This window comes from Suillus fuscotomentosus, assembly GCF_016647785.1.
Source record: "Suillus fuscotomentosus strain FC203 chromosome Unknown F5891scaffold_35, whole genome shotgun sequence".
Lineage (NCBI taxonomy): Eukaryota > Fungi > Basidiomycota > Agaricomycetes > Boletales > Suillaceae > Suillus > Suillus fuscotomentosus.
Window position 1 is genome coordinate 495,934 of NW_024539547.1, and position 20,251 is coordinate 516,184.

Here is a 20,251-nt window from a genome sequence, read left to right on the forward strand (position 1 = left end):
AGTATAGACAAATAGACTTCTACTATATTCTGCTAAGTAGTAAGTAGTAATAGGTAAATGGGAGGTAAAGTAAGGTAAGGTGAAAAGTAAGTTCAGGTGAAAAGTAAGTCAGTAATAGTATGTACTGCTGGCGCTTATATAGCGCGCCTAAGCGTGGTCATGCGGAGCCGAAGCGCTACTGAGTAGGTATGTAAGGATATATATGGGTGAGAGTCCAAAATAAAGGTGGAACACTATGCTAATAAAGGAAATGGAAATATACGCACTAGGGAGCTTGGTGGACAGTGGATGGATGCATCTGGATGGCTGGCGCTATAGGGCGCGCAAGCGCGGGAATGCGCGCACGCGTATACATCGCGAAGCGCGGGAATGGTGCGCGCATGGCGCGCATTGCGCGGGAAAGCTGCGCCTCATATAGGAATTGCTGTGGACAGTACACAGAGTGGTGCTGCGAGTTGGTGCTGTATACTCCCTTAGTGGAAACTGCCATATCACGCCATGAGAGGCATGAGTCTCTACAGCGCATTCAGTATTCTCGCGTGTTTCGCAACATTTGGAAGGTGCTCTGCAAGGTATCTAACCATACCCAGGAACGACCTAACTTCTGTCGCCTTCCTCGGACGTGGCCAATCCAGAATACGAGCCACTTTCGACCCGTCCGCTTCAATACCTTGAGCCGAGATGTGATGCCCTAGAAAGTCAATTTCAGCGTTAAATAGTGAGGTCTTCTTTAGCGAGCAGAACAAGTGCACCTTTCGCAGTGCCTCTAGCACTTTTTCAATGTTTGCTTCGTGTTCGGATGTCGTTTGAGACCAGATGATAATGTCATCAAGGTAGACATGGCAGATTTTCCCGATGAGATGTCGCAGGGCTGCCGTCATGCACCGTTGATGGACAGCGGGCGTGTTGCACATGCCCATAGGCATTACTGTCCATTCGTACTTCCCCCATGGTGTATGGATGGCCAGGTACTTCATATCGTTGGGATGCACGCGTGTCTGAAAAAATGTGTTAGTCATATCAATCTTTCCGAAGACCTTCCCTTTAGCGCAGTCCTTCAGAATTTCATCGATACGCGGCAAGGGGTGGTTGTCTGCCACTGTATTGATGTTTAGTCGCCGAAAATCGTTAACCAAGCGTGGCAGCACCGTGGGATCCAGTTTTGGAATGATGAACGAGGGCGATGACCACTCGCTGTTCGAATGCCTAAGTCTTCCGCTTTCAACGTGTGAATCTAGCAGAGTCTTCCAGGCAGCCCTATACTTCTTCGGGCAGTCATAGGATCATAGTTGGACTACCTTGTTAACATCCTTTAGGTTCAAGCGGAACAATACATCACTCGGCATAGTGTCATTATGCGGGATATCCACTGGAAACCGGTCCTCAAATTTGGACTTATATTTTGCGTCGAGGGCCTTCAGTTCATCCTCATACACCAGGTTGTCGATATGTGCTTGTATTGCGGCCACAATGTCTATGCCATTGACTGCCTCGCACTCGTCATCAATGATGTCCTTCCATTCGGGAAGGACTGCCTTCAGTTCGCTCACTACATTCCTCTTTGCCCACAGCAAATCCAGTCCCCACAATCCTTTTGTTCATGACTGAACGGGAGGAACCACAATAGGCTGTAGAAGATCATAGTTAGCGTCTTTAGAAATACATGTACGCAGCTCATGATCAACCACAATTTGATTGTGCTGGAGGAATGGTCCTCCCAATAACAAAGGCATACAAAGATTCGGGGCAACAATAGCCCGTACAGTTGCCGTCTCCCAACACTGCGGATGGCATAACTACAGCGACCGTTGTAGAGACTCGTGTGTCTCATGGTTTGATATGACAGCTTTACACTAGGAAGTACATAGCATGAACTTGTAGTGTCACTCTGTGCGCTACCCGCAGCTATCTCTATATGAGGCGCAGCTTTCCCGCGCAACGCGCGCCATGCGCGCACCATTCCCGCGCTTCATGATGTATGCGCGCGCGCGTGTTCCCGCGCTTGCGCACCCTATAGCGCCAGCCATTCAGATGCATCCATCCACTGTCCACCAAGCTCCCTAGTACGTATATTTCCATTTCCTTTATTAGCATAGTTCCACCTTTATTTTTATCATAGTTTCTCACTCATATATATTTTTACATACCTACTCGGTAGTGCTTCGGCTCCGCATGACCGCGCTTAGGCGCGCTATATAAGCGCCAGCAGTACATACTACACTGGACCTTACTTTACCTCCCATTTACCTATTACTACTTACTTACTACTTAGGAGAACATAGTAGAAACCTATTCCTTTAGATCTCGCGCTCTCACATCTCTTGCATCATATTATCACTTAAGTCTAGTCTATCTATCATTTCTGCATACGCGCGCGCGCTTTCCCACGCTTCGCGCTAATACGCGCGCGTGTTCCCGCGCCTTGCGCGCACCTGCGCTTTCTCGCGCTTCGCTGAAGCGCGTACCTCTAGATCTTCGCAGCACTCGCTTCCCCTAGGGTCGAACGCACTTGTCTCCTCAAGTAACGCAGACTAGGCAACGCGCGACCTCACAACTTTTTATAGATACTGTCAGGAGCATCATTTGTTCCACTCAGTATTGTTGTTTCTACACCGTGTCGCTCTCCTCCTCAACCTCAACCGAAGCCACCACATTCTTCTTACTCTTCTTAGCGGCTACCGCTGCTGCAGTCAGAGTCTTGTAAGACGCTCCGTCAGGAAACCCTTTGACACAGTTTGACAATGTGTGGCCTGCAAATGGCTCTCTGCACTTAAAGCATCCATTGTTCTCCCTCAACAGGAGGTGTTCGCCGTCAGTGAGAGAAGGTAGGCGAGTGAATGTCTTCAAAGTGCCCGTACCCTTTGAGGTTGTGGAGCTCTTCGCCGCATAGCGGTTGCTCGAACTTGTCATCCCAGCCTTCTTCTCAATGTTAGAGCATGCCCGCTCAGCGCACAGAGCCGTTTCAACGGCTTCCTTCTGCCTTGCTAGGTAATGCAAACATTTTTCGTCGAGGATCCGCACCTTCTCGATCCATAACTGAAGGTCGTCCTCCACAATATTCTCCGCGTGATAGTCGGCAGCTAGTTCGACATTCATGTGAGATTCTAAGTGATATAGAACATTAATGTCTGTTAGGTGAGAGGCTGTGCCTCAGAGGAGAGTGTTCTGGCTTTGTACATCGATTGCCCACTCGCTGAATGGGCATTGTCCCTGCATAGATGCTAACATCTTACACCGAACGATATCTGCCCACCCAGACGGCAACCAAACCCGACGTACTTCTGCCATGTACTCCTTGAACGTCATAAGGTCCATCTCCTCCTGGTTCATAAGGCACCAATCTTGAATTCGCAGGTCTTGCATCCCCCAGGCAATCTTCTTCACCATATCGTCCTCAGCGACATTCTTATGCATGAAGAATTGGGCACAGCCCATTTCCCATGATCGCAGGGCCTCCGGCGTCACTTCGCCCATGGTGAGGAAGGGGGGTTTGTTTGCGGAAGATTGTTCTATATGTGCTGCCTTGGAGGACATCTTAGGGTTGGCGTGTGTTTTGCAGCTAGAGTCGGTTGAGTCCGAATCTGTGGATATATGCGCGTCGTTTGAGGTGCGCGTTCTCAGATCCCCACGAGAAGATACAATGGAAGTGAGGGGTGATAGTTCGTGATTGATAATAGGTGATAACCAACTCGGCGAGTTGTTGTTAAGTGTTGCTCCAAGCCTAGAGCGACTCCTTGTCATGATGGACGACAGAAGAACAGGAATACGTGTACGGCAGGGAGGCAGTTTTAGTTATGTAACACGGGTTGACCCACAAGGCCAATACCCGACGGTGTGGTTTGAATTATGTAACGGTGTGAACGGTGCGGTGAACAGAGTAGTTACGCTCAGTGAACGTAAAAAAAAAGTGTGAGGCTGTCGCAGTCAACAGCCGACACTAACAGACAACAGACACAGATACGTGGATGAGCGTATGGGATTGAGCGGTACAGTAAGAGATAAGATACGAACAAAGGGGCAGTCAGGTCTATATACTGTTCGGTGCAAACAACGAACAAACAAATGACGATGCACAAACAAGTGACGGTGTCCAATGGTAAGCCGCAGGCTTACAATGTTCCTGTGTATGATAAATAATGATCGTAGCGTTACTGCTCTGTTTGATCTGTTTCCACCCTTTGTAACCTTGTAGTTTTACGATTTTTCAAGGAACTTTGTCGGCCCTTGTTTTGATTTCACATTTTCACTTCCATGGTGGGCACAAATGGAGGCTTCAATTGTGCTAATTAGATATCTACCAAAACTTGGTGATGGGTCACTACAACTGAGTCAATATCAAATGAGACGCATCCCACAAATGGCGGAATTTTTTTTGCACAAACCATAAATACAGCCATCAGTAAACCGGTGAGTTCTTGCTGGGGATTATGCTGATTATGGTGCTTTTACATGGTCATATATTGCTTTATATCACTTTATATTACAATGTGACGAAAACCTTTCCTATATATTACGATATATAACAATATATGACGATATCTTCTTCTCACAGGTTCTCTGATGGCCATGTTCGACAAGAACTCGTGGCAGTCAAGGACAAATGTGCCATCCGAGTAATGCGCATAATGGTAGGTACTGTGGAAACAATGGAGGTGTACCGTGTGATAGCAAAAGAATACAACTGGACCAGTAAGCTCAGCAACAATCTGTTTGACTTTGTATAGAAAACTCGTCAGGGTTGAAACTGGAGTGCCGAGTATAGTACATAACATGGGGAGAAGGTATCGGAAACAACTGTACAGCTCAGGAGTTAGAGTTGGCGTGCTCAGTATAGTAAACAACACGAGCGCATAGCATGAGGAAAGACGCATCAAAAGACAGAAAGCTTGACCCGAACATTATCTACTTCGTTTCTGTCAAGTCCTTCGCTGCAGGCTTTTGGTAAACTTCGACTTCCAGGTTCACAACGAGGAGAGGGACGTACACAAGCGATTTTCAAGGATGAACTCAAGAATCTTCTTTTCCAGTTCCTCTCCATGGTAGCCTTGACGACAAATCTCTTTCGCTCCTTTCTCCACTGCGGCAGCCGTCGGAGATTTCAGGTAGTAGTCCACGGCAGACTTGACGGGCTCCCAGTTCTTCAACTCGTTCAAGAGAAATGCAGAGTACTCGAGGACGATAACGGTGGCTGCTTCCTGTCATTAGGACTACAACCGGTCGTGTGGTGAGAAACTAACCGATGCCAGTCTGAATTCTGTTCGCAGCAGAAGTGAACAGTAAACCCTTCACAACCTGTTGCACACTCGTATAGTGCTGAGAATCAATACGGAGGGAAGCCAACCTACCAAGGGCTGAAGGGCGCGGGTGATATTATCTCGGTAGGTTTTGGCCTAGCCACAGGTTGAAAGTATGGGTATCAGAGTCAACTCCACGGAGGAAAGTACTTGCCCCCTGCGGGTAAGGGACATCAGAAATATGAGGTGGAAAATTGGGATTTGATTAATGACAGAGACGTACATTCTATTTGGTCGACGTAACGGTTGTGAATAATCAGAAACTAGATGACAATGACTGCTGTGCTCAGGTAACTTACAAACTGTCAGGGGTTGAAATCAGATGAGCATCACTATATATTGGCGAATACCATTCATGGACGTACGAGCTAGATAAGATCGTCTGTCAGTGGAGTAATATGATGTCATACAGGATATGGTTAACACACATTCTGCGAACACGTGAAGAAGGCAAGAGATTATCTGGCTAAAATCATTGACGATTTAAATAGACTTACATGCTACAGATCGACAGAGTCAATCAAAATGATTAGAGATTGAACGCGTCGCACTATGAAGGTCAAATGACTCACATTCTGCACAGGACATGAAAATATGCAAGATGAATGAACATGGAAAATAAGTCATCAAGGAGGGATACTCAACGAACTAAGCATTATATGAGCAATGGTGATTCGACTCATCTGATGGAACAGGACGCGCTTATATTAGGCTATGAAAACGAGTGAACATCATTGCACTATTCAGCATCATCTCAATACAAGATATGATCAAGACACACCACCTGCCAAAAACAACAGTAAGATGTAAGACGTGTCCACATGAGTTGCAGACAGAAAACCAATCAAGGCACTTACATCCTGTCAACAGGTGAGGAGCAGCGATTGTCAGCATGGGTTGAGAATGAGACCATAAAAAGTACATACATTCTGTCAACAAGCGAGCAGCAGGGAGGGTGAGGATGATGAGGATGGGTCAAGGACTGGAAACCATCAGGGCACTTACCCGCTGTCAACAGGCGAGCAGCAGCGAGGGATGAGGATCACGAGTATGGGTCGAGGACTAGAAACCATCAAGGCACTCACGTCCTGTCAACAGGCGAGTAGCAGCAAGGGATGGTGATCATGAGCATGGGCCGAGTAGAAACCATCAAGGCACTCACGACCTGTCAACAGGCGAGCAGCAGCGAGGGATGGTGATCATGAGCATGGGTCGAGGACTAGAAACCAATCAAGGCACTTACATACTGTCAACAGGCGAGCAGCAGCAAGGCATCAGCGTTGTCCCTGCGTAGCTTCGTAAGCCATGATCTTACCAGCTGTTTTCAATAACAACTACAAGGAAGGAAAACATATCAGAATGTTTACAGTTTCACCGCTTCGATATTTACCATCCATGAGCACCATTACCAGGGAGTCATCAGATTGAATCAATCTTTGTCTTACTTGGAGATGTGGAAACCACTTAGCAATGCTATACTGATAGCTTCCATCGTCGATTTGCAGATCTGCTCGATTAACGAGTGTTCTAGATGATGTTGAAACAAAAATATGTGACTTGCAAATATGAGACTCACGCGATGGCCCACTTGATGCAAAGCTCCAGGTTCGATTTTTGTGTCGACACCAAGCACAACCGTAATTCTTCGTTGTCCAGTGCGAGAGTGGTGCTTTCCAGTAGAGCGTCGCAGTTTGTATTCTGTTTGTTCATATCTAGGACGGTTGCTAATGTCAACTTTGACATGCGACAAATCAATCTGAACCACTCACTTTGCAAGCGTACATAGGACTTGGGACGCGCACGGTTTTCGGGGTTGTACAACCGATCCAAGACTCCTGTCCTACTGAACAGTTCCTCAACGCGCTCGGCAATCCTCTTTGAGCGCTCTTCGCCCGATATCCCTAGTAGCTGTTTCTTGATATCACCATACGCGACTGGACGCAAAGCCTCGAACTTGGTGAACACCGCGACCACAGGAACTGAAGATCAATCATTCAGTCCCAGCACGGCAACTGACAATGAAGTTGCAAGCTCACCATGCCCTGTGTCGCACTCCTGAAAAAACTTCTCTTCTGACCGCTGAAATGTTCGCCAATGGTCGTCCATCGGAATACAATACCTGATGGAAATCAAAAAGCACGGAACGTCGGAAGGGGGCTACTTACCAGATAGCATGAATTCGGTCCTCTAATTTCGTTGCATGTGCGCGATCTGAGATAAACTTCTTCATGTTCTCGAATTCTTCTTCAGACCCTGCCTCGAAACCGCACGAGTCGTGAAAGACGAAAGTGGGATTACTTGTGAACACCATCTCGTTGGTGATATCGTGATTTCCACGCTGAGCGTCCGTCAGCGGATGTATGCCCACAGGGCGAATGATGCACCCACCTTGATTGATGATTGCACGATGGCAGCATCGATCTACCCGTAATTGATCAGCGATGGACGCGTGTATGGTATAGATCATCACCCGCACCTTTTTTCCTTTGGTATCGTATATATCTGGTTGATCCGTGGTGTTGCAGACCTTTTGAAGGATGGTCGTTTTGCCTGCGTTTGCTCTCCCCATGATCAGAACTCGAAAGCGCCCGATTCTTTCTCTGAGGTCCTGTGCTTCGATGGTTGCCATTGGGAGATCTTGATATGTGTTCTAATGTAGAGGTGATTTGGTTTATCGTGAAAGCTGTACTGTGGTACTGAATGAGGTCGTGGTGAGATATGGCAGCGAACAAACACAAAGCAAGGGTTCCTATGGCTTGTAGCATAACAGCCACACACGGCGTCTATCTCTTATCTATCTCCCTGCATCAGATCACTGATTATACCCTCACATAGACACGAAGTTGCAACTGTTCAATCGTTCGTACGATAAGTTGAAAGCATGAGGATTGCACAACAAATGACGCCAGATAATGAGAACATTGATAGGGATATGAACTATGATGAATGATCAGAATACGACGGACATGACAGAATTTCGCTCTTCCCTATACCCGTCTACCTGAGAGCAGTGATATCAGAAATCTTATTCGATCTTCTAAATTGTTGATCCTTGAAACGTCTCAGAGCAAACGAGAGCATGTCGGTATGCGAGACAGCCTCTGGAATGGGTAACATCCCATACTGTTCGACGGGGTCTGCACGTGTGGAGTTTTCCCGGAAGATGGTGGTTCTGGGTATGAACTGAGGGGCATTTAGGTGCCGTGTGTGTTGGCTGAACTCGAATGTCGACCACGCTCGTTGGTACTGAGGGAAAGGCAGACGTAGCGGGCCGCAGGAGCTTGTGTGTTCATAGATAGCACGGGGCAGGTTTGATACACGTTCGCGGATCAGCCCGACTGTCCATCATACTTTATCAATCGGCGCATATATTGTCAGGCATCAAAGAAGACGTACCGGTCAACATACACAAAGATTCTCAGGGCTGGCGTGCGTCTCATTGAGCTACGATGGAATCCGCCTCAAAAACCCTTGAATATCCACTCATGAGCACAATATTAATGGACAACTTCTTGCAGCCTCAAGAGTCGCAGTGTGTGCTACCGTTTGACTCAGCCCTCCTTCGACTCTTCCCCCATTGCTGGTCCCTGCTGGGATGAGTGATGTCGTTCAAGCTGGCTCCTCATCGGTTCATAGCGAGCTCCCTGGTGTCTTTTAATGGTACTGAGATCGCATTGAGATCATAAAGCTTCAACCGTCACGATGTAAGCGATGAAGTACATGACCCTGCGCCTCGAACATACAAAACAGCATGCTTTGGCAAGAACAAGATCAGTATAAGGACTCGCGATGCAAGCCAAGACTCACTAGTTTGAAAGATGTGTGACTGTATGCCTTGGATCCAGCCATTTCGAAAAAGGTCGACAGCATTGCGAGACGTAGCGTTAAATGCCAGCACGAGTCTGGGGACGGAGATCGTTGTGGAATCACATGTTGGGGAAGTGAGATGGGAGGGCGGACCATCTATCGCTGTGCCGGGAATGTCTCCATAGGCGTCGTGATCTGCAAAATGATTCACCTGTACGGATAAATTGAAATCATAAGCACAAGAACAGCAAAACGAACCTCTATACCAGGATCATGATCCGGGGTACTTAGTGCAGCTGGCTTTTGCACAATCTCTCGCAGTCGCAATAATATTTTTTGGTGTTACTGAATCTGTAAAAGAGTGTGGTGTCATGGTGTGTCGACGAAGGTATGTCTTGCCGACACGAGACGCTGACAGAACGCAGGTCACAGATAAGTTCTATGCAACATGTGCTCTACCTGCGTTTCGTGTGTTGGAGTAATCGGATAGAGACGAAAACGCAATGGCAAAATTCAAACATTGAGTCACATGACAGGTATTCGTAAATATAGTTCGGATCAGCACCACTACGTCAATGAGTCAATCTCAGATCTCAGATCTTATCAAAACAATTATGTAATAGACCCGTTCATCCAGGAATCACCGACATACCTCGACCAGTAGCAAATGAACACCACTGGGATCTGATCGACCCCAAAACCACACCTGAAGGCCTGACAGGCTGCACATAATGCCAATAGCCGCGGTGCTTGTGTTCTAGCTGGAAATTGACTTCGAACATATAGCCAGAGCTGACATGGACCATGATGGAATCCGGTGCAGTAGCATACAGCACAATTCAGGCTGAGGGTAATTGGATGATAGGAGAGTCAATTTCGTACCCAATTCTGAATCTCATTTCATAAACAGCTGCGATTATTATGTCAGCTGCAAAACGGTTACCTTTGTGATGTGGTGCGTCACGCGTGACGTCGCGGAGCACACTGTGCATGAACTAGAGGTATGCAGCATCACAATACTGTTTTGCATCTAGCATCCCTACCGTCAACGTGATCGCACCATCTATTATTCACGCACAATATTCTTCGCTAACGACCAAGTGTAAGTCTCTCTGAAACACGTGAATGCAACCGAACGCCTACTAATCACACACAATGCAGACTCGATGTGGCGCGAGATCCGTGTCAACGCGTCAGTTGTTTGTTGCTGACCTCTCGCACAGCTCGTCGGTCCTCATACCCATGTGGAATTGCTGAGCCCTGGTGGGATTTTTTACCGAATCAAAAGGCGGGGCGGGTTGCACCATGACGGAACTTGAATGAGTCCGTATGCGCGTCATCGAGCCTGGTCGGAAGGTACATTCTACGGTTCGTGCCACATTCACATCATGGCTATGATGGTCTTTTAGGATTACAAACAGGAATTTCTGCAGGACAAGAGTACGTTGAATTTCTGTGACCTACTAGTAGAAGGAACAATAAGTAACTGTGGTATGGACTATCGATCACAACTTGTAGTCCCACACAATTGTCTCTTGCTGTGGGTGTAATGCACAATTGATGGGGCAAGTATTAAAGGCAGGACTCGTTCTAACCAGTTTAGCATTTTACACTCCCATCATGGAACTTGCTAACCCCTCTCCATTTAGTAACCTTCCCATTGAGATTGCCCTCATCGTCTTCACATATGCGGCCAAGCCGACATTTTCTCAAGAAGAGAAATATGATGATAAGAGTCCCTATTCCACTGCCGTCTCCCTATGTCTCGTCTCTCGACTTGTGAGACGCACCATCTTCCCCGAATTCCTGCACACGATCTTGCTTCGCCGACCCAACAGCGTGAATATGTTTGAAAATGCTCTGCGTATGCAGAAAGCGTACGCTGAGAAAGAAAGCGATCTCGTATTTGACTATATCTCCGCTATAAAGAGGATGTGGATCGATGACTTGTGTAACTATCCCATTGATGTACAGTCACAGACGATGTAGACTAACGACTTCTATATAGCGTATCGTGGAAATTTTCAGTCCGATCAGGACACGAACGTGCTGGTTCCAGTGATACTTGCTACGCCGGCACTTGCAATTAACTCCTACCAATTATTGCGTGTGATGTATAGCGTGCAAAAAGCATGGGATTTCTATACAGATCCCAATGTCAGCGGACCCTCCCCCTTTCCTGGAAAACCCAAAAGTCTGACATTAACAGAACTCGATGTCAACTCCGCGTTCTTCCACAGCATTACGAAAGGATTCATTTTCCTTACATGGATCACCCATATCACTTGCCTCGCCGATTTGCAGGGGGCTTCAAACAGTTTTTGTGACACCCGTAGGGGCTTACCATCTCCAGAACATCCGCTACGTATTTGGATACGCGCCATTCCGTGGGCTTCGATGAAAGACCCAAAAACATTTTCAATAGTTTACCCGCACCTGACTGCCCACTACGATAACAATTCATATATCGATCGCACAAGGGGAGTACATGTGCATGTGGAGCAATTCACAGTGCCTGCTGCCCCGTACAAGCAGGACCCCCCTAACTCTAGATCGTGGAGGGCAGTGCTGCTTTCTGTGAAGGATAAGAAGAAGGTATTGGATGGTCTTTCCTTCAAGGTTACGCGGGATCAGATGCACTTGACACAGGTTTTGTGCTCGTGGGATAAAGCTTGGGCCTCCGGATTAATCGACGGATGAGGGGTTTTTGTTTTGCTGTACTCTTACTATAGATTGCTCATACCAAATGCATATGTGGATGCAGACTGTACTATGATTCATGAGACTCATCAGTCGCAATGTGATCTGCGTCAAGAACCCAACAACAGCGGGTGCACGATGAACGTTCATGATCGCATGCCTTTTCAAGCAAAACTGCACGAGACTCGAAGGAAGCGAGAAATTTTCAAACTCTGGTTGCGTTCACGATGCACGCTAAGAATGCAACTCAGATAGTGCAGTCTAGCCTGAGCTTGGTTGCTTCGCAGGCCAGTGGGTAGTACGCCTGCGGGACATTTTGATAATCAGTTGTGAGGGGGTTGTTTGCCATGAACAAGACAAGTGCATGGACTGGAAAAGAGCGATTTATTTACATAATGACGATGACGAGTTTTGTAGCCTGAATGTTGCATTTGTGAAACACTTCAAAGTTCAGATAGCCTTAGACAAGTACAGTACACTTGCTCATAACGTATAGTGACGGGAGCCACCTTTCTCTATACACTATGAAAAATATACAGGATGGAATAGTTCCCATGGTCACAGCATCATCGCATGTATTCAACGAGTCGTCGGTATCTAGTCTACTTCATGTTCCAGAACGTGTCTTCAACATCAGGGCGAGTAACAACTCGGGGCCGCTTGCTCAAAAGAGCATTTGGGTGAGAATTGACTCATTGCTCAAATTGTTGACGATCCTTTAGTTTTCGAGATAGAGTTGCCTGTGTAAATTCAAGTGCATCCTGTGGCTTCGTCTTGAAGTACTGAACCACGCACTCTTGTGGTAAGTCTGGATGAGCATCAATGTATCGAAAGATGGCAATCCAGTCCTTTAGTGTAAGATTTTGACAGTGTATAGTTTTAGGAGGTTTTAGGTGCAGTGGCATCTTTCCCATGAGATGTCATTGGCTTCCGAGGCTTGTATGGGCCAGGCTTAGGACGTGGCTGACGTTTTTTGGTGCTACACACCATTGAGTCAGTACTAGATGTTCATTAATGAAAAATTTTCATGCTACTTGCAGGATCTCCGACCACCCCGGGCCTTAGTAAACCAGGTGTCATACTGTATATTGAACCATCAAACACTATACATTATACATTATACAATTTTCTGGCCATTTCCCCACATACCACAATGGGAGCCACCCAAACCCAATACAATAATGGGTTTCAAAGTGTTGGCTGCATGTTTCAGCTAGTAGCCGAAACATGCATGATGCAGCCAAACATGCAAACAAAGAAACTCTGACGGCATGCCGCACTGCTGTCATCGTCACCGCTGTCTACCACTATAATCAACCTCTATGTCTGCACGAGGCACAAACATCCATGGACAGGAAGTCAGTAATACTAGAGCTCGAGGTCGTGCCAGCCGTGGATCAGCCCCAGCTTCCTCGCAGTCCCCCCAACCCTCCAACATGAAAGTAACACCAAATACAAAGATCCCAGCAATCTACTGGGAGAAACGGTACTCAGCACGCACCTCTCGCCTTATTGAGTGGTGCAAGGCCAATGATGAAGCTCGGATCAAGCTGTTTTCTGACTCAGCCAAAGATGCAAAGGAAGAGGGTCGACCACGACAGCAGATGTCCACCCAGAAGAAAAACCATATCCAGCAGCTGGCTGCTGCGATTTTTACCAACGATGAAGATCCAACCATTCGTGCATTATATGAGGAGCACCCACTTAGCTTCATCAAACCTGTTGAAAGTCGGTTCATCTTGTATGTCTACTATCATTTGGTTCTGGATCTAGTGGCATTGTAGAAACAACAATACAGAGAGGAACAAATGGTGCTCCAAACTGTATCTAAAAAATGTTGTAGGTCGTGCATTGCCTAGTCTGCATTACTTGAGGAGACAAGCGCGTTCGACCCTAAAGGGAAGTGGGTGCAGCGAAGATCTAGAGGTACGCGCTGAAGTGAGGCGCGAGAAAGCGCAGGTGCGCGCAAGGCACGAAGGCGCGGGAATGCGCGCGTGTATTAGCGCGAAGCGCGGGAAAGCACGCGTGCGTGCGGAAACAATAGAGAGGTTAGACTTAAGTGATAATATGATGCAATATAAGAGAAGAGAGATGCGAAGTGTAGACAAATAGACTTCTACTATGTTCTGCTAAGTAAAATGGTGGGTGGTAACTAGTAAGTTCAAGGGAAAGTAAGTGAAAAGTAAGTGGAAAACTCTCATATCATGCCATGAGAGGCATGATTCTCTACAGCGTGATTGACTAGATTTTTTAGGCTTCGAAAAAAGTACAATGCTGTCAACAAAGGCCTTGGCCAAACAGGGGCTGGAGTCAAGTCTGTCGAGGAGCTGGATGCAGACCCTCGTACTAAAAATCTTGTTGGTACATGCATTCTTTCACTGTTTGTTAATGAAGTCCTGAGATCTGGCGCTAGCTCAGCTTCTTCTGCAATTTCCATGGTGGTCTGACCTCCATGGATGGTGGAGGACGAATCCATCCTACAATACAGCATTTTCGACAGCAGACCCTGGTCAAGATTTTGCCAGCGAGGCACTCGAATTTTTTACTGGAGCTCCGCACAATGAAGATAAGGGTAGTGGTGAGATGGATTTTGATGATGAAGATCTAGAGCCAGGAGAAATTCTCGAACAACCACTTGGTGGGGGGGAAACACTTGCTGGAGCTTCATGTCCACCAATTGAAAGTGATGATGACCTCTACAGTGACCTCAGCCATTCGAACAAGCCCTCGTTTTTGCAGCATCGTACCTCTTCTTGCATCCCATCACCTCAAATTTCAGTCACCAATTTATCGTCATTAGATTCACCAAGTTCGACAACATCACCATTGCCCCCCTTAAATCTTCGCCTCGATCACTACAGCCTTCACCTTCATATCCTGCTGTGGCTCGACCAACTAACACCAATCGGCCTCTGGATATCTCACTGGACTCGCCACAAAGACATACTACTCAGGTTCCTTCACACGCAGTGTCACCAGACTCTCCACCTCCACATGCTAACAAGGACAACTTCTTCACCGACATGGAGTGTCAACCTGAGTCTTCTGGTGGTGACTCGGAGGGGATTGAGGATGTGATGAAGTCGTTGACTATGCACTCTCATAAAGCTAGTTGCAGTGGCCTACGTGGTCGAAGTCCAGCCACCTCTCACCGTCCATCAGCATCTGGGTCTAATACTCGTTCAGCATCAGAATCTCGCAAGCGGCCACATGATTTAGGAGCAGAGGTTACGAAGAAGCTAACTGATGCCTCTGACTCACTTCTACTCCACATGCAGGATAAGTCGGATTCCAAAGCCTCGAGCAAGCGGATGAAGTTTGACTATGCTAAGTTTTCAAAGGAGTTAAAGGCCCGTGAAGCTCACGCTGAGCATGAACATGATGCACGCAGATTCATTGCTACTCATAGTCATGAACGTGCCATGTCTGAGGACAAGACAAGGCAGCTGGAGTTAGAGATCAGACTTGAAGAGGCCAAGTATCGTCACTTGGCAATGGAGCGTTTTGGTAGGGACGGTACTACTGATGATGACGCCAATTGATCTTGTGCTTGTTCATGTCTGTACCTGTGTCTGTTTTCATCTTCAATGCTCGTTATTCTTGCTAATTATATCCTTGGTACTTGCAATGCTGTACTATGACTACATGTTATCTTTCAGACTCGTTCTCGATGTGCACCGCATCTAAACTCTGCTACGAAGCAAGCAACCCATCAATGTGTTCCGAAAAATTTGGCCATCTGTTCTGATAAACCCCTCATCACCACCACCGGCTTCCTCATCTATGTCTCTATCTCCTTGCCCTTGTGACTCCTTGCAAAAGTGTGGATTGGTACTTTTCTTTCCTAGCTCCTCCTCGATCTCGATAATGAGGTTGTGAAGAATAAGGCAACAACAGGTCCACATGTTTGCATAGTTGAGGTCTTTTTGTGATTGTATTTGAAACCTAAGCTCACGAAGTGATTGGAACCGTTGTAGAAACAACGATACTGAGAGGAACAAATGAAGCTCCTGACTGTATCTAAAAAAATGTTGTAGGTCATGCGTTGCCTAGTCTGCGTTACTTGAGGAGACAAGCGCGTTCGACCCTAAAGGGAAGCGGGTGCAGCGAAGATCTAGAGGTACGCGCTGAGGTGAGGCATGAGAAAGCGCAGGTGCGCGCAAGGCACGAAGGCGCGGGATAGCGCGGGAAAGCGCGCGCGCGTATGCAGAAATAATAGAGAAGTTAGACTCAAGTGCTAATATGATGCAATATAAGAGAAGAGAGATGCAAAGTGTAGACAAATAGACTTCTACTATGTTCTGCTAAGTAAAATGGTGGGTGGTAACTAGTAAGTTAAAGGGAAAGTAAGTGAAAAGTAAGTAATAGTATGTACTGCTGGCGCTTATATAGTGCGCCTAAGCGCGGTCATGCGGAGCCGAAGCGCTACCGAGTAGGTATGTAAAGATATATATAAGTAAGGGTCCATTATAAAAATAGAGGTGGAATGATATGCTAATAAAAGAAATGGACATATACGCACTAGAGGGTTTGGTGGACAGTGGATGGATGCTTCTGGATGGCTGGCGCTATAGGGTGCTCAAGCGCGGGAATGGTGCGCACATGGCGCGCGTTGCGCGGGAAAGTTGCGCCTCATATAGGGATAGCTGCAGGTAGCGCATGGAGTGACACTACAAGTTCGTGCTATGTACTCCTTGGTGGGAACTGCCATATCATGCCATGAGAGGCATGAGTCTCTACACCGTCCCTTGAGGGAACCATAGCAATGTTCCGAACGAACACGTACCTTCATTTTAGGTATGAGCATATATGCAGGTCTCTGTGCGCTCAATAACTTACTTTCGACAGGTGTGTATTAATTTTTTTTTGATTGGGCCTCAGACCACCAGCTGCAGGGCGTTTAAAAGGGACAACACACCACATACGTGATGCGTAAGCCGAGTCAGCCCAGATCCACTCATCTGCTCCCAAAAAACTTTCAGGATGTCGTGCAATTCGTGTTCTTGAGAAGGCATTGGCGTCATGGAGACTTCCTGGGACCCCTATCACATAGTCAACGATACGAAGGTTGTGAGGCATAATCACAATCTAATGTAAGGTTAGTATTGAATTTTCAATTTTGTTTCTTGATCACTTACCTGTGCTGACAGTGAGTAATTCGATTTTCTGTCAAAGAAACCTTCTCCGTGCCATCCGGGCTTCTGGTAAATATTGAAGGGTGTGCTGTCAACACACAAAATTCCGCCACGCCATTCCAGACATGTACACTCTTCTACCCAGTCCTTCGCACAATCTATCTCAATTTGATCCTTAGCCTCCAGCGGGTCGAAGTGAATAACATTGTCATGGTGCTGCAGGATTGCCACCATAACACGCCGGTAGCAGTTATACACCGTCCTGACCGAAACACCTGCCCAGTCACCCATATCTTCAGCTGTTGCCACATTTCCATAGTGGCCGGCACCATTCAAAAAAATCGCCAGCTGAATAGGAACAGGTAATTGTGTGTTGTTAGAATTATTGTAGAAAACCGGATGATGGATGATTTTATTGACGAGTTCAATGAAAACGTCGGGGTCGACTCGGAGTTTGCGATGAAACCTCCAAGGATTTTCCAATCTCCACTTGTCAAGTAGATGGAGCTGCGGTGCATGTGTGGCTTTGGGCCGAGAAATGAGAGTACGTGCTTTTTCAACTTCATCTTCAAGTGCTTGTATTGTGTCACTGAACTCGATAAAGACTTGGCTACTGAATACAGGCCCGGAGGCGTCTGTGGAATTGGAGGACGGTGTAGAGACTAATATCTCTGTGGCCTTGCAGGGATCTAAAATCCCATTGTTACTATCACTTCCCAACATAGCGCGACTCATATCTCACACAGCGCGCCCAAGCGCATCATCGGCCGGTTGCAAGCACCAGCACTCCGGTCGCTCCTTAGTCGCGCATTGGCGCGTGCATCCTCAGTTCCGTCGCACGTCCTCCGTCCATCTATTCCATGTCCGTTCGGTTCATCAGTGCGTATTCCGATTCTATTTTCATTGATTCTAACATATCTCCAGCGCTTATGGCCATATTTCGTATGTTTTCCGTTATGGACCCTTTATTACATATTATCTCGCGTCCACTTCGCTTCTCAGTTCGCTTTAACACTTGACAGCGCTTATCATTACTTAGTATATATAGACGCGTATAAATCGTGTAATGGGGATCTTTTTCTACCCACACATCATTGGACTATAAGTCTAAGTTAACCTCTAAAAACTCAAAAGTATCTAAGTACAATATGAGCGCCGCCGCCATACACTACTAGAAACTCTGTCCATTAGTATTCTGACTCATTGAGAGTCGCTGCACTCCACCACCCGCACGCGCACCACTTCCGCTTAAAGCACGCGCTTCCGTTATAAGTCGTGCGTCGATATCTATTGTCGGCCGCTATCGCTCATCGGCGCTTCACGTCGCTTTCGCTCGCTCGCACTTCGCTCATCGTCGCGCGCCTAACCAGGCTTGACCAAGCGCCTGGTTCAGTGTTTCCCTCCGTTTTATACACCTAGAGGAACCTTCTCAGTAGCAATCCCCTTGGGCCGATGTATATCTCGCTCACCAAGGACTACTTGAGTTATCTCATACTACCTATATTCACCCACTTCCCATTCCTCTTCTACAACGGCATAATTTCATCCCAGATGGAGTCGAGGGACATCCAAGTATCAAAAGAGTTGGTAGAACTTATGGAGGAAATGGATTCCATGCTGATGTTCGATGATATATCAGACTCAGAGCCAGAGTCAGAGCTAGACTCTAATTCTGCCTCGTCGTCAGATTCAGACTCGCCGGTGATCTCACTTGATGAGTCATTGTCCATTAACATATCTATTAGTTCAAGGTATCGAGCAAGCTGCATGCTCTGGTTGGTTTCTCGGAGAGCCTGTAGTACCCGTTTACGTTCTGAAATGTGCATCAGGATGAAAGATGAAGGGTGACACCGTGAAGGATCAAGCTATAGGCTTATCAATTATCTATTCGAAACATTCTATAATCAGATTGATCACTGACATGAATATTTCATGCGGAGCTCGAATATTGCCGCAGTGTTCGCAAAGTTTGAACAAGTATACCTTACTTTGACCTTGTTAGACTTTACTTTGAAACCCATTACAGCTCTTTGCATAATTATGCGGAAACGCTGTAGGGATTCATTTCTGGTTGGGCTTGTAGAGACTGTTTTTACCTTACCTTATGTTGGCACTTTTGTAGCTTACATAATCAAGCAATCTTTTCACCAGTTACCAGTATGAGTCTGAGAGATCAGCAAGTTTTTATGGTATTTCCTCTCCTCTGAGCCTTGAGCCTGGTCCAGAAACCCTTTAGGGTCGAATAGCAGCTAGGTTCTGCAAGACCCAACACATTGTTCAGACTCACCATCTGAATTGTTGTACCTTCAACGCAAAAGTTGAATTTGCATCTCGGAAATGCCCGAGGTAGGACCCCATAAGTCTTTGGCTCAATTGTGCACTCATTCATGCTCCAGCATGCCACCGCACACCGTCTCATCACTAGATCTAAAATTTTAAAAGCTTGTGTTCCTGTTTTACACCAACGTGGCCATTCTGTCACAAGTGTTTATCATTTGCTTGGTATCAAGAAGACACTAGTATACAAAACTATCAGGCTGACTTCCACCTCATCCCAACATGCATGAGTCATGGACCTATGACATAGTCAACGTTGCAACCTCAGTATAGATGACCTTATAGAGTGATTTATCATGCTTTGCAAGCATAGTTGTAGTAAGGAAGTCAAGGTAACTGAGTGTGGAGACAAGAAAAACAACTTCTTTGATCTTTGTAGATTTCACATCCTTTTGTCATTGTGTTCTGTCAAGTTTTTCATGTATGTATCAACAAAGACAGTCTCAAACTGAGGTATCTCAGGGGATATGGAAGCACATGAAGCGATCACTGGAAGCACAATGTTCTACTGTCTGCCTTGGACTGGGATTGGTCTGGACTCTGCAGTGTGTTCTCGCTCAGATGGTGCTTATGGGGTCCTACCTCGGGCATTTCCGACACGCAAATTCAACTTTTGCGTTTCCGCATAATTATGCAAAGAGCTGTAATATGAAAAATATGCAAATGGACAAGGTGCAGACTCATCCTTGCAGCCCTTTGGTGCAAAGGTGACTTCTAACACATTATTCAGTGCTGCTTCTGCACTGCTGTATAGCTCAACTTTCTCTGGATCAGGTGCGAAGTTCTCAAAGTGATACCTGAAGTTACCCAGAGGGATGCAGTCTGGGAGGTGAGTGAGCATAGCTCGTAGGTGCTTGAGCTGTGAATCATTGTTGGCAATGGTGGTGAAGAAACTCATGGGTGGTAGTGTGCTTGCATTCAATGGGGGGCTCAAATTATTCTACTTTTTTGATATTTCAGGATTTTCGGCCACTTGAA

General features: G+C 46.6%; 6 protein-coding genes across 6 annotated transcripts; 2 read left to right on the plus strand and 4 right to left on the minus strand.

Annotated features, from left to right (window-relative positions):
• Nucleotides 1–3,150: 3,150 nt before the first annotated feature.
• On the minus strand, nt 3,151–3,741 carry F5891DRAFT_1190260 (uncharacterized protein; the record flags this gene model as incomplete). Its single annotated transcript, XM_041367267.1, has 1 exon — nt 3,151–3,741. The coding sequence occupies one exon, from the start codon at nt 3,739–3,741 to the stop codon at nt 3,151–3,153; it is 591 nt and encodes a 196-aa protein (XP_041224641.1).
• Nucleotides 3,742–6,866: 3,125 nt separating this feature from the next.
• F5891DRAFT_954550 (GTP-binding protein) lies at nt 6,867–7,923 on the minus strand (the record flags this gene model as incomplete). The annotated part of the gene is made up of 6 exons (XM_041375264.1): nt 6,867–7,006; nt 7,064–7,273; nt 7,331–7,413; nt 7,460–7,632; nt 7,683–7,715; nt 7,771–7,923. 6 exons carry the CDS (start codon nt 7,921–7,923, stop codon nt 6,867–6,869), a joined length of 792 nt encoding a protein of 263 aa, XP_041224642.1.
• Nucleotides 7,924–8,735: 812 nt separating this feature from the next.
• F5891DRAFT_1173949 (uncharacterized protein) lies at nt 8,736–9,907 on the minus strand (the record flags this gene model as incomplete). Its single annotated transcript, XM_041365643.1, has 4 exons — nt 8,736–9,048; nt 9,102–9,312; nt 9,360–9,415; nt 9,754–9,907. 4 exons carry the CDS (start codon nt 9,905–9,907, stop codon nt 8,975–8,977), a joined length of 495 nt encoding a protein of 164 aa, XP_041224643.1. The 3' UTR covers nt 8,736–8,974.
• An 814-nt stretch (nt 9,908–10,721) lies between these two features.
• On the plus strand, nt 10,722–11,801 carry F5891DRAFT_981459 (uncharacterized protein; the record flags this gene model as incomplete). Its single annotated transcript, XM_041377106.1, has 2 exons — nt 10,722–11,052; nt 11,110–11,801. The coding sequence occupies 2 exons, from the start codon at nt 10,722–10,724 to the stop codon at nt 11,799–11,801; spliced, it is 1,023 nt and encodes a 340-aa protein (XP_041224644.1).
• A 3,023-nt stretch (nt 11,802–14,824) lies between these two features.
• On the plus strand, nt 14,825–15,343 carry F5891DRAFT_981460 (uncharacterized protein; the record flags this gene model as incomplete). The annotated part of the gene is made up of 1 exon (XM_041377107.1): nt 14,825–15,343. One exon carries the CDS (start codon nt 14,825–14,827, stop codon nt 15,341–15,343), a length of 519 nt encoding a protein of 172 aa, XP_041224645.1.
• Nucleotides 15,344–19,967: 4,624 nt separating this feature from the next.
• F5891DRAFT_916689 (uncharacterized protein) lies at nt 19,968–20,135 on the minus strand (the record flags this gene model as incomplete). The annotated part of the gene is made up of 1 exon (XM_041373720.1): nt 19,968–20,135. A coding segment is annotated over one exon (168 nt), but the record flags the coding sequence as incomplete, so codon positions are not given.
• Nucleotides 20,136–20,251: the final 116 nt, after the last annotated feature.